Source organism: Phalacrocorax aristotelis, chromosome 4 (genome assembly GCF_949628215.1).
Source record: "Phalacrocorax aristotelis chromosome 4, bGulAri2.1, whole genome shotgun sequence".
NCBI lineage: Eukaryota > Metazoa > Chordata > Aves > Suliformes > Phalacrocoracidae > Phalacrocorax > Phalacrocorax aristotelis.
In genome coordinates this window covers 57159051-57172893 of record NC_134279.1, presented here as the reverse complement: position 1 = coordinate 57172893, position 13843 = coordinate 57159051, and the positions used below count along the sequence as shown (strand labels likewise).

The 13843-nt window shown below is 37.0% G+C and overlaps 1 protein-coding gene across 8 annotated transcripts in view; it reads right to left on the bottom strand.

Annotated features, from left to right (window-relative positions):
* Positions 1–13843, bottom strand: part of ATP8A1 (ATPase phospholipid transporting 8A1) — a 125568-nt gene that overhangs the window by 14976 nt on the left and 96749 nt on the right. For all 8 annotated transcript variants that reach the window (XM_075091581.1, XM_075091579.1, XM_075091580.1 and 5 more), the window contains 3 exons: positions 12796–12857; positions 10362–10418; positions 9775–9882 (listed from right to left, as the gene is read on the bottom strand). In XM_075091581.1, the coding sequence (XP_074947682.1) occupies positions 9775–9882; positions 10362–10418; positions 12796–12857 (227 nt within the window). The remainder of the gene's footprint in view (positions 1–9774; positions 9883–10361; positions 10419–12795; positions 12858–13843) is intronic.

Genomic DNA, 13843 nt, shown 5'->3' with positions numbered 1-13843 from the left:
AATATTCTAAGTATCCATTGGAACACATACCTTGTCTTTTCCCTAGAGAGTACCTTAATCACTCTGGCTGAGCAAAAGCCAGCACATTGTCTCTTCTGATCCAGTAAATATTTGATTATTCCATACACAATGGAACACAAGAAGACATGGTTCTCTGTTCAATCACCCTTTCAGCTGAAAACATTACCCTGAAAGTTGCAAAGTACTGCGAAACTTAAATCTGGTGTTTGGGTAACATTCATCTGGGGTGAATGTTCTAGTATTTAACAGTTGGGTAAATGGGTATTTTAAAAAATGTAAGTGATAAGGGTCTAACTGTGGGAAGTAGTTCAGGTTTGTGAATCATCAGATTAGCACTTAACTCTAACCGCAGTAAGACATTTGAGCCCAGAAAGGGATGAAATGCAAGACTGCACCGTATTACATGTTTTTGTGACTAGCTTAGTGTAGTTGCCTATTTTCATTTTGTGAATTAAGTTCACAGGCATTTAATTCCTTCCTTGCATTTTATGAAAGCCTAGGTTACCTCCAAAGATATTTCACATTTGGGGAAAAAAAAAAACCCCAAACAAACCAGCAATAAATCCTGGTGCCAGAACAGCTCTTATGAAGAGAAATTATCAGTTGCTATCTCTATTGACTTCAGAAAGAATCAGTGATGGAAGTGCTTTCAGAGATAAAAAACAGGGAAAAAAGTAAAGACAAAAGGCTTCGCAATAAATATAACACCTGGAAATTTCCTCAAAAAGCTGGAGAGGAGAATGACAAACACACAAACAAAACTTTCCCAAGAATTAGGTAGAGAAGGTTCTGTTGGCAAAAGCTTGGCTAACAAAGTTGCACTACAGCTTGACCTAAGAGACCTGAAAAATAACCTTTAGAAAATTAAAGAGAATTAGTCACCTGGATGAGAAATTAGACCAGCTAGAAAATGTTGGCAAGGTGAGATTTATCACACTACTTTTAATCGTGCTTGTTATCAGAGAACATTAGTTAATCTGCAAGAAACGGCAAGACTGTCCTCCTCAGAGTAAAAGATTCACAGGGAAACCTACGTTAGTTGATTCAAAGATGACATAAGAAATAGTATCTGGCAAAGGAGATGTAAAGCCACTATGAGCGGATGAGTTCTGGTGGTTCTACAGAGTTTGTTAGCAGGGCAGGGGCTGTCTGCACTGCAATAGGTGTAACAGGAAGGAGTACAGGAAACATTGAGTTTCACTAGGATTTGTAAGGAACTGAAGTCATTCCTCACTACTGTGCATGAGGAAAGTTGCTATGGAGAAAGATGGCAGCTGACTATCATTCATCTGTTAAGTGCTGTATGCGTAACTGCAGAAGGAATGTGTACTGAATTTGATTCATAACATTTTAAACAGAAAAAACCCTATAACTCTTGTTTATAAAGGAGATTGATCACAGAATCATAGAGTCATAGAATGGTTTGGGTTGGAAGGGACCTTTAGAGGTCATCTAGTCCAATCCCCCTGCAGTGAGCAAGGATGTCTTCAACCAGATCAGGTGGCAATAATATGCTGAAGGAAAGGATAAATGCTGATACCGGGGAAAGACTAACCAATAAAAAGGAAGAATATTAGGATGGTAATACTATCAATACAGACCATCATAAGCAGAAAAGGTAAATTTGGTAGTTCAAAGATCAGCTCTGTTGTTTCTGTTTTTACCTGTCCAGTTAAAGAACAAGGATGAGAATGTAGCTATTGAATATGGAACAGAATATTTGAAGTATATCTGGGAATAGCAGACTCTGGCTAACAAATAACTAGTACTAGACTAAGGACAATTAAAATGTGAAGGTCTGTGGACTCAAAATGGAAACTACCTAATGGGAATTAAATGTGAGAAGAAAAACCAGTTATGAAAATATTTTGGATTCCCGAAGTGAAAGACTAAAAGCAAACTTTAAAGAACTGAATAAGCTAAAATATGTTAGTATCAGAATGGTAACATAATTTTAGGCTCTTAGGTGAGGATAGATGACTAAAATGGGTATGTGATATGGGATGAATTCTGATTCACTTCGAAAAATCTTCACTAAATCATTCAGTTCTGTTATGAAGTAATAATATTCTCCACAAACGTAAACTGAAATATTTTATTTCTCTAAACAAGAAGTTCACATAGGTATAGAGGGGAAGACAGATACAGATTACTGATTGTTGTTTTGTAAAGACTCACAGGTCTGTAAAAGACAAGCTGGGGGAAAACCTGGAGGGGATGAAAATGTGCTAAAAATGTGGGCAGATGCCCACAGAGGCCTTTTGCTGAGAACGGGCTTGAAAAAGTTTTGGACTATGAAGGAAGACCCTAGTTTTTGTTATTTAATTATTTCAGTGCTCTTGAAGAGTGTATTTCAAACGTGCTCTGTAAATAAGCAATAGTCCTTCGGTGAAAATTTACTACACCAATTACTCCCCCCAGAAAGAATACCCAGAATTTTGGATATTTTAATCCAAATATAAGCAGTGAAGCAGGAAACAAAAATACTGGCTAATTCAGCATAACTACCCCAGATATTAGCCATTGAAGAATGGCTACTTTCCACAAGTTTTGTGGTAATGAAGTGAGAATTGACAGACTTCGATATTTGTTTATCATATAGGGCTCAAGGCAATTTTTAGATTGTCAAATGAGTTATCTGACAGGTTCCCTTAAAAGCATGGCACTGTACTTCTCTTGTTTCATTGAAGAACTTAAAGAGAATAATTACTTTTCAATTTTTAGGGCCATTATTTATAACTCCCCCTGCTAACATTGAGGAAAAGTACCATAGCAAGTTTCTTAAATATACAACCATTTAAATTTATTTATTATGCTGTATTCTGCAAAAGCTATTAAAATAACACTCATCTGTTTTTAAAAATGCAAGAGACAAGTATCCATTAATAGCATCTTTACAGCTGGAGGGACAACACAGCAGGGCATAAGCCATAAGATCCTCACAGAGAAGCTGTTGATGTATGGGCTGGATGAACAGACAGTGAGGTAGACTGAAAACTGGCTGAATGGCCGGGTCCAGAGGGTGGTGATCAGTGGCACAAAGTCTAGCTGGAGGCCAGTAATTAAGAGTATACCCCAGGGGTCAATACTGCAGTCCAGTCCTGTTTAACATCTTCGTTAAAGTTCTGGATGATGGGGTAGAGTGTACCCTCAGGAAGACTGCTAATGACACAAAACTGCGCAAAGTGGCAGATGCACCAGAGGGTTGTGTTGCCATCCAGAGAGACCTCAACAGGCTGGAGAAATGGGCTGACAAGAACCTGATGCAGTTGAACAAGAAATGCAAAGTCCAGCCCCTGGGGAAGAACAACCCTATGCACTGATATATGATGGGGGCCACCCAGGTGGGAAAGCAGCTTTGCAGAAAAGGACTTGGGGATCCTGGTGAACAACAGGTTGTACATGAGCCAGCGATGCGCCCTTGCGGCACAGAAGGTGAATGGTATCTCCAGCTTCATTAGACAAAGTATTGCCAGCAGAGATCAAGGGAGGTCCCCTCTGCTCAGTACTGATGAGGTCACACCTAGAGAAGTGTCCAGGTCTGGGCTCCCTAGTACAAGAGACATGGACATACTGGAGAGTCCAATGAAGGACCACAAAAATGATGAAAGGCCTGGAGCATCTCTCATATGAGGGGAAAGGCTGAGAAAGCTGGGACTATCTAGCCTAGAGAAGAGAAGGCTTAGTGAGGATCTTATCAATGGAGAGAGATGCCTGAAAGGAGGGTGTACAGACGATGAATCTAGGCTATTTCCAGTGGTGCCCTGTGAAAGGACAAGAGGCAATGACCACAAACTGAGAAACTCAAATGCAGGAGGCTCCACCTGAACATCAGGAAATTTTTTTTTTATTGTGAGGGTGCCTGAACACTGACACAGGTTCTCCAGCGTGGTTGTGGAGCCTCCATCCCTGGAGATATTCAAAAGCCAACAGGACATGGTCCTGGGCAATTGCTCTAGGTGTTGGGGGGGCTGGACCAGATGACCTCCAGAGGTCCGTTCCAACCTCAACCATTCTATGATTGTATACCAACCTGAATAATACTGGCTTTGCTCTCCATTAGGCTAAACCAAATTCCTCCTTTCAGCTCACACTTTTGACAAACATCTCCCCAGAGAAGACATGTTCATTAGAGATTGAAGTATCTGGACAGACAAATTTTTTAAAAGTTGGGGTTTTTTTTGTTTGTTTGTTTGGTTTTTTTAAAATGTGTGTGTAAAAATATTCAGTAAGGGGATTAAAGGATGTGTATCTAGTATTTTAACTTATTCCATTGTTAAATTCCATATAAGCAGGTTATGTGGAATAATACAGATGGAAGCAGCATTTAAGGAACTGATACTGTTAATATAGTATATTCTAATACATCTTTCCTACATGGTGCAGCTAAATCATCCAGCACGGAATATTACTGTTTTTCACAAAGATTTTGCAAACCTCAATCAAATGATCTAAAATTCTGTAAAATACATGCTTGTTCCTTAACTTCAATTTCCATCAGTAGTTTTATAGATCCCCTGGGTCAGACAGAGTAGAAACAGATGGTGCTCTGGAGAACTTTACAGTGCATTATCAACAGTACCACAATAAATTAAAAAAGTTCTGCAGATACTGAACTTTTGCTTTTAATTGCAATGTCATACTTCTTATTCCAGCAAGTGTTATAATTTTATGCTAACTTATTAATCAGGTAGGTGTATAAAAAAAGACCTAACAGCGCAGAGCACACCACAGTAACAAACCCAAAAGAGTCAGGAGTTGTACTAGTATGAAACATACACACACAAGAGAAGTATCAACCTCAGTTATATCAATGTAGCAGAGAAAGAGATCCAGGCAGTTGATTTACTCAGGTCTTTCTTCTAGTCTGCAGCGGCACCTTCTCTGAAATTAAATGGAGCTTGTTTCGTGTAATGGGTCAAAACAGCTGTCCTGTGGTATGACCCACTTCTCCATAACAGTCTTAAACCTAAACACAGAATGCCTAAAAATAAGTTGTTTTTTTTTCCTTTCTTGTGTATCTGTACTTAAAAGCACAACCTTTACAGGTAAAATATTAAGAAAGTAACCTGTAGAGCTGTTTGTTCTGATGCTTCCACACTAGACAGTACTGACAGACAACAAATGAGTGAATAAACATTACTGCAGATAAACATTGTACTGTAATAAAGGCTATGCTGAGACTACAAAGTTGTTATAAAATCACTGAAAACTTTTGAAGAGTTTTTCATATTTCTCTCTCATATACTGTGCATCAAGTTCCCTCCAACAGAAATTCTGCTTTGCTACTACTACCAAAATCCTCCTGGTAGAAAAGGTATTTTAACACTTTGTTATAAGCAGATAAAACTTGAATTCCTAGTATTTGAGGATCCGTGTCTAAGACTAGAAGAACAGAGTCCCTAATTCTTAGAATAAACTCATGAAGAGAAATTTTTAAATGAATGAGTCTAAAGTAAAAAAAAAAATAATATGAAGGTAAATAATAACTTCAGCTTAATTAATGATAAAATAGGTAAGCCTTGTTTCAGACTACTAAAAGACTCATAACTTAAACTTGATCTACTACAGTACCTGAACTAGCCACGGATACTATATAATTAACTACTTCGGTTATCACCCCTTTCTTATCACATATCCTTCTTCAGTTTTACAGCCTATTTTTCCATTTTCTTCTGCTTCATAAATCCTGTTGCTTCTCACATTTTTTCATCCACTTTTCCTCTAGACTGTGTCTACAGAAAGACAGTGGTGCACTAACAGTTTTCATCTAAACATCATCAATCAGGGAAAATGAATGAAGTTTTCTTCACTAGGGACTTTTTTATTTTCCAAACTGGAATAGAAACTGTTTTAAGGTTGTCAAAATGTAACTGGTTTCTTGTCTGAATGTTGATTCTAAGGTTTTGTCAGAACTTTACTAAAGAAGTATGTTCCAGCTACTATCACCCAGATGCCTGTTACCAATCTCTAACAGATATCAGCTATATAACTACCAGTTACTCATACCAGGAGAACACTTGTGCCAGGATACCTCTGCTGGTGATCCAGAAGCCACCTTTCAGCTATTCCGGTGCACTACCTATTTGTCAACCTAGTTATCACTATTTATAGGGCTTAGGAGTACTGTAACATGGAGAGCCATCTAGTTCCCACACTGTGAGGACAGTACTGTACAGCTGGGACGAGTTGGTCCAGCGTGGGAGTAGCAATCCTGATAGACCAGAAAACAAAGGTCTGGATGCCAGAACTGCCTCAGCATTCTAGATCAACAGGGCATTTTGGATGAAAGGGGTCCTTGTTTGGCTTCTTTCGGAAAACTCAGAGCAAAAGAGAGAGAAAGAAAAATACACTTGATTATAGTCTTAGGAACATGTCAAAGAAGAGAGGGTAGTGGCCTAGACAATGAACAAAACTGCTGGCACTCTATCAGAAAGTCATCATTTTTCATTTCACTGCATTTTCTTTTAGAGCACAGTATTTTACAGTCTCTCCTTCTGCATTACTAACATACGGCAACACACATGTAAAAGGCAACTTTAATTATCTTCTTTACAATGGGAATGATATGCCAAATGACGGAAACAAAATTGGTGTAAAAAGTAGGCAAAACCAGCAAAAATATGTAACATACTTCTTTCTTTGTTCAGTAAGTCATTGGGTGATGCTTTGATACTAAAAGATGAACACAAATCAACACTTCTTATGATTTAACTTTGGGCTGCTAGCTCCAGTGCTCCAACATAAGAGTGTTTTTGCAACACAGACAGACTTTTTTCTTCTATTACAACTCTATTTTTTTTCTTGAGGCATTATCTTGTGGCTTTCTCTGTTCAAACACATTTATCAGGGCTGTATAGGTATTTTAAAGGAATAGATAAAAAATCCAAGTTTCAAAATATTTAGATGAAACCTTTCCTTGGCATCCAATGAATGAGTTTTCCATCAGCTCCATCTGCTTTTTCTCTCCCCTTCAAAAGCGTTAGTATTTTATTTTCTTGGAATAGAACCAGAAATAAGCAGCAAGAATCTTACTATTTTCAAGACATATGAAGAAGTTAGACTGAGTCCTTATTAAAGTGTTTCAGTAGGTTATTTTCTGTCTATAAGAAGCCACGAAAAAGATCTTTGTAGAAGACAGATGCCAACATTTAGTTGGGACTGAATGGTTGGATGAGTATTGTATCAAGAATACTGACACACAAGACTATAAACCTAAGGTAGAACTCTTGTTACCAGCTCTATGGGGCTGAAAGAGAACACATTTAAAGTTTATAAAGATTATAGTTGGTAAAATCTCCTTATAGATCTACAGTTTTTTAAAAAGGGGGCACTTTTAATGAACACATTTAGAAAAAAACGCCTGAAAATCCTCTTCAGCATAAATTACCAGATCAGGCCAAGGCAAAACAGACAAAAAGAACAGAGGTCAGCTTTTGACTTGTTAATTTAATTTCTGCCAAATGTACTTGGATGAAGTCTTCAAGTCTGCCTCGCACATTTGAAGAAATTAGATAAACAGTATTTGCACAGGCAAGCAGAGATGTCCATATGGATTTATTTCTATCACACCACAATCTCTTCTTTGTGAATCTTTTAGTTGGAATACTTATGGATGGCCTGGACTTGCTTCAGAGAAACCCAGTGAATTCTGCCCTGCCAGAGACTACCTGGTCAGTGAGGGGCCTTCCAGGAGCACATACAAAAATCCCGCTTCCAATCTGAGCTGCAGTATTCATCAACAGGACTTTTAGCCACACAGAGTACACCTCAAAAAGCTAGACCAGAGCTTTTAAAATAAGCTCCTACGGTCTATGGGATGTTTAGGAGACTTAATTCTGATGTTATAGACTTCCATCTATATTCTTAGAAAGAAAACAAAACCAAAACCAACCTCATCCAACAACACCCCCCCAAACAACTGCATGCACATACATGCATCTAAGGCTACTATATACGCGTACATGCATAAGCAAACACACTAACAAAATACGACTATCTATTTCAAGTACAGACACAGTTTTATCACAACAAATAAATGAATTTGGGTTCGTAAGTCAGACTACTTTGGTGTCATGTTGAATTCAAACCCCAAGAGAATTTATTTTTGTTGACAGCTGCATCTGTTTATGAACAACTGCTTTTCCAAGTTCGTAGGAATTACATTCCCTTCTAAACCATCTTTTTCTCACAATAACTTCAGGGACTGAACATGTCCTAAGTAAAATACTCAGTTATTTCAGCAGTGAAGTAGCCACCTTTATGTCATACCTAGTATAACACACCCTGCTGCTCCCACTGTGCCTATTACTATAAAAGTTCTTCTGTCTTAAAGAACAATATATAAAGCTCTTGTAAATTCTCTAAAACCAACAAATTCCAAAACCATTCTATTTCTTCTACAAAATACAGTGTTTATGAAGGAAAATGCTGAAGTATAATAACTTCAATTACTTTAATTTAGAATAACATAATTAATTTTAAGTAGTGGAGGCAACAACGGTGATGTACAAAATCTGCATACATACATGGGTAAGAGGTTATAATAGAGAGGAAAACCAGCAAGAAATTGTATAATTTCAAATTCATTTTTTCCTTACGTATCCAAGTGCTTAAGTTAATTCCTTGTGGTTTCCATTAAAATGTAGTAGTTATATAAATGCCCATATACCATTTTTCCCATAACATCTTATGTAGGAGGTGAGATTTGTGGGTCTGAATTATCTCCAAGTGAGGGAGGGACATACACCTAAATTTCCCACATCCTGCATGAAGTTTTAAATTGCTGAATTATACCATAGAGGTGGAGTTAAAGGCCCTCACTCTTTTACTGGTCTAAAGCTTGATTTAGTTGCTTTGAGAACCGCTAGAAGAATATCTTTCTGAAACAAGCAGGTATTCTCAGTTTCTGATTCCCACTGAGAATGCACACTGAACTTCTCGGCTCAGGAGGTACCAGCCATGCCCAGAAGCAGACATTCGTGTCTGGGAAATGAATACTAAACTTCAGATGTTTCTGGAACTGAATGGCTTTCAAAATTTGGGACTCAAGTCCCAATTAGATCAGCACAGGCAGCAATTAAGCATCTTTCATGGATTCAGTCCTATTTGCAATATTCAGAGCAGGTTTACACAAATGGGATAATAAATGAAAGAGAAACCAGTAATTACTGTCAAAAGGTTAAAGATACAGTACAATAATGCATTCCAAGCATTATTAGCAGACCAAGCACATTAGCAGAAAAGGAAATGTGTGCATGACAAGCAGCTGCTTGTGCAATGTTATGGCACCTCAAAATTTTGAGGCATTTTACAGTTTCAAATACTTTGCAAATTTGTAAAATTGAAGGTGGAAAAAAAGCCTTAACCCTATGCACTACTTGTGCTACCTCATTATAAAAAAACAGGCCTCCAGCTAAATAAGCCCTCTACTTCTGAGTTCTGAATTTGGTAAGACTTCTCTTTAGAAAATTAAAACTTACTAAAGAACTGCAAAGGAGCTTACCCGTCTGTTCCTCCTCACTAGACCACATAATCATAGCCTGTTAGTTGAGTTAGTTGAGTTCCATTTTCACAAGACTGAAAATTAATTCTATTTTAAATAAACAAGGCTACCACACTGAAAGTATAAGAGAAACAACCCTCTTATACACCTCTAGTTAGCAGCAGGATCCAATAAAGATTAGGCCTGTACTAAGGACTGAAACAATATGCTTTGCACACATTTAGATATTAGTTAAAATATACTTTTACCTCTCCTGACATATCAGGTGCCATAGGAATGACTGGCCACAAAGAAGAGTAGATTCCAAAAAACACTACCCAAAGTGCTATGCTGCCCCAGATAGCTATATGGCTGAACTGTTAAACAAAAAAAGAAAACAGAACAATCACCACAGATGTATTATGACATTAAAAAGTTCTTTGCTACTTAGTATTTACAATGTGATTCTGATACATTGGATGTAATTTCCGTGTCTTATATTAATTTAACTCTGCTACTTCAGTTAGCTATTTCTTAAAGCAAGATGATACTTTCAGCAGTAATATTACTGCATTTTAAGCCAATTTAAGTTCAATTAAAATCATGCTAGAGTGATTTGATTTTTCTAGTTTAAGGATTACTTTAAGCTGTATCCCAATGTCTTCCGTATTAAACATTGTATTCTGTATTTGGATATTTTGCCTTTCCAGGCAGTAACCACAGTTTAGTTTGATACTGTGACCAGGTCTGACAAACTGTAAGGGTGTAATCTAATAAATAAGAGGAAAAGAATACAAATATTAATCCATCATGTTTTATAGAACATTTTGAGAATATGGTAAAGACATTTGCTTACCAAAGTCCAATATGAGGTCTCTAATCCAGCCTTCAAACACACAGTTAGAACCACAAACTTAAAAGAGAGAGAGAGGATTCTTACTTAATATGGGAATCTTAACATACAGAATTGATCAGTTTTGTTACACTTTCAGGAGAACAAATGAAAGTTTAATGATTTTCATACTTCATGTTTACTTGCACAAGTGAAATAAGGGAAAGGACAATCAATCTCTTCAATTTAAATGTGATTTCCTTAATAATACTCAACAAAGTACTGTGTGTGCCAATGCACCTAGCTGTGCAATAGGATCCAAACCAAAGTTCATAAAGCAGATGGCAACCATTTCTATAGACCTGCAAAAGCTACAGAAAAGCCCTTCCACTTTAATAGAATCTGCTCCCCCAGAAATGTAGGACGCTAAGCAGCCCCAAAGTGAAATTCATTTAGCCCACAGCAGGCCGGTTTTTTCCCTCTTTTTTGGTAAGTGCGTGCACTTAGATCTGAAGTTTAAGTGCCCCTTTGAAATGACCACAGTAAAATGCCACTAGAAGATTTAGAGATTCACCCCAGTAATGAGCTAGCAATAGAACACTAAGAATTATTAACTCTGCAAGTCTGGCTCTTACTGAATCATTAGCTTCTTCACTGATGGTATTTTGGTTACACAGAATGGTTTGTGAAAAGCGCAGTCCACTTCAGCAGAGACGGCAGACCCCCTAGTTATGAAGAGGATGACTACTACTTTCTACATGAAGACAGATCTAGAAGATCTAGATGTTGGGCTGAAAACTTGCAATTGATCAAGCTTACACTAGTGTAAATAAAAAAAAAAAAAGTTTCATTTACTTCATTAGTACTTTGTTAGTAAATTAATTATCTTTGCCAAACCCTGAAAAGCCAAAGAACTGAATGTTGGCAGCCACAGATCAATGTTCTGCATACAAAACAACATGTTGAATGAGTCTGATATGTCATTTTCATTCTTCCCTCTCATCTTTACTCTTTTGATGTCTTTACACTTTTTATGGAGCAGTCTCTGAAAACGTCATGTTATTGTCCTGTAGGACATGCTCCATTTTAATTTAGAGATGAGCAGTAGTATAAAGTTTATAATCCCATAGCAAGGTCTAGCTGATTCAGGAAAATTGTTCCTCTTCTTCCTTTGCAATTCACACAAACAAGTTTTCTGTTTAGCAAAGAAATAGTTATTACATTTTGTAACTCGTGTGAACACGCATCACAAGTTTTGCTTTATGTGCAATCTGAAGAACACGAGGCTGAAAAACGGAGTCACAAAGACCAAGCTCCAAATGTAACAGCTATAGTTTAAACTCTAGTTTGTTGGCCAGGTTGGCAGCAATGATGTAAGTGAGTTTGTCTGTGGTTGAACTTCAAGGAGCCTCAGAAACTTAGCAGAAATTTACTTCAATCAGAAGCTGAAAATAACTGGTTAGACATATTTGACAAGTCTTTCACTATGTCTGGTGCACAGAAGGATATAAATCCTGCCAGAAAGCTTTCACCCTAGCTATAAGTTTATGCTTTTGTCTCTGGAGTCTCCTATTTCAACTACTGCTGCATTGGTAAGGATTAAAAAAATCACAGTCCCACAATTCCATTACCTAAACCACGTGTGAAACCTAATTACAAGAAAATTAAGGACCATGATGAGTGTTATAATTTACTTATTATATCCAGTTCTGGTGCTCTGTTTGGATGAATGAAAAAACTGAATTAAGGCAAAAAAAGTACTTCTCATCTGGTACGCTTGCTTCCTACTTTTAAGTCAGTTGTAAGAAAAGAAAACATCCTTCTTTAGGATCAGATCAAGAATTCTTGTTGCATAGGCAAAATGTATACACAAAATAAACACTGCAGAAAAATATGAAAAATGACTAATGCCTACGAGGGTAACAGAAGGTTACTGTCAGGCGTGGGTAGGAGTAGTTCTGGCAGTTTGGTTCTCCCCAAAAACACATCCCACAAATCTTAGTTCCATGTGGCTCTATCCCTTGTCTAAGGCCCCATGATAAATTAAGAGAGGAGAACAGAGTTGTATCTTCACAAGTCCACAATCCAGTTCCATCTCAAATAACCTGGGATTTCTCCAATGCAGAAACTTACCTTAAATTAATGAGTGTGCTAATTAGGGAATTACAGATCCCATTATTTAAAAAACAAACAGTTTCCAGTAAAGCACAGATATATCCTCTGCAACTTTATTAAACTGCTTTGTTTTAAAAACTGGAATTAGAATACAAAATGCACTGCAAAGCTTCTCAAAGAGTCATTCAAGTGTCATTTCTTATGTTTAAGGCACTACAATGAATCAAGTCTTCTATGTAGAGAATTATAAATAATAATAAACCCACACCTCTTTAAGAGTTCAAGATAGTGCCAACATAGACAGTCAGCTGATAGAGCACCAGATAGATGTAGGAAGACTTACAGTGTATACAGTGTTCCCCAGGAGCAGGTAATCTGAAGTTCTACCATTGCCAAATACAGTACCTGGAGAAGGAAACAGAGATAAAAATAAAAACATTTAAGTGTTTAAACATTCACAATACTACTATATATATATAAAAAAATCTTATTTTTAGTACAAAAGAGATGGTAGCACTTCCTACAGGGTACTAACAGCAGATCTCACCTTGACCTCTACTGAACAGTAGAGCTCTATGACTCTGTTAATTTTTAGTCCTTTAAAACTTTCAGTAACTTCATGAATTATGCTAGAAACAGGAGCTTCTTGTAACATCATATACCAATATGACCAATATTGTATTCAGCAATAATTCAATCAGAGTGACTTTTAAGATCAGAGATACAGTACATTACCTTCAGAAAAATATGAAATATCAGTCGTTACAGTGTACATTGATTGTAACATATAAGTAAACAGAAAGCTTAGAGAGTCAGATGTTAATTGGTTCTGGGTATTTCTGTATCGAAACTTATCTTTGCTCTTATCTGTATTTCTGAGATTGAGTTTAAGTAAAAATACAAACTATACTCAATTTTAATTCCTGAGATGCTTGTTACTCATAACATTTTCAAAATGTACCCAACTCAAATCTGTGGATCCATTTTGCACACATGGATACACACAGAGCATTTATTGCAAAAAGTCAGTGCCCTAAAGAGATATGTTTGCATAAAAATCACATCTACTGTAGTTCTTAAGTTCAGAATTCTGAAGCAGTGCATTCACGCTTATTTAACAGAACTTTTTGTATGACTATTATTAGAGCACAGGCTTTTCTGATCCCAGTTCTGTGAAAGTTCTTGGCACACAGACAACACACAACTGAACTACCTAGAGGGAATTCCTCATTCTCAGTTAGATGTATTGAGCTTGCTAAATTTTTGTGTGTTCAGTTCAGAAATGCTTTTAGCACTTGAGATTGCTCATACACTGCAACTAAACCAGAACGCTTACTCTGCTGTAGCGGTTCTAATCACTGGGATATTGCTTTTTACTGCTATCTTATAAA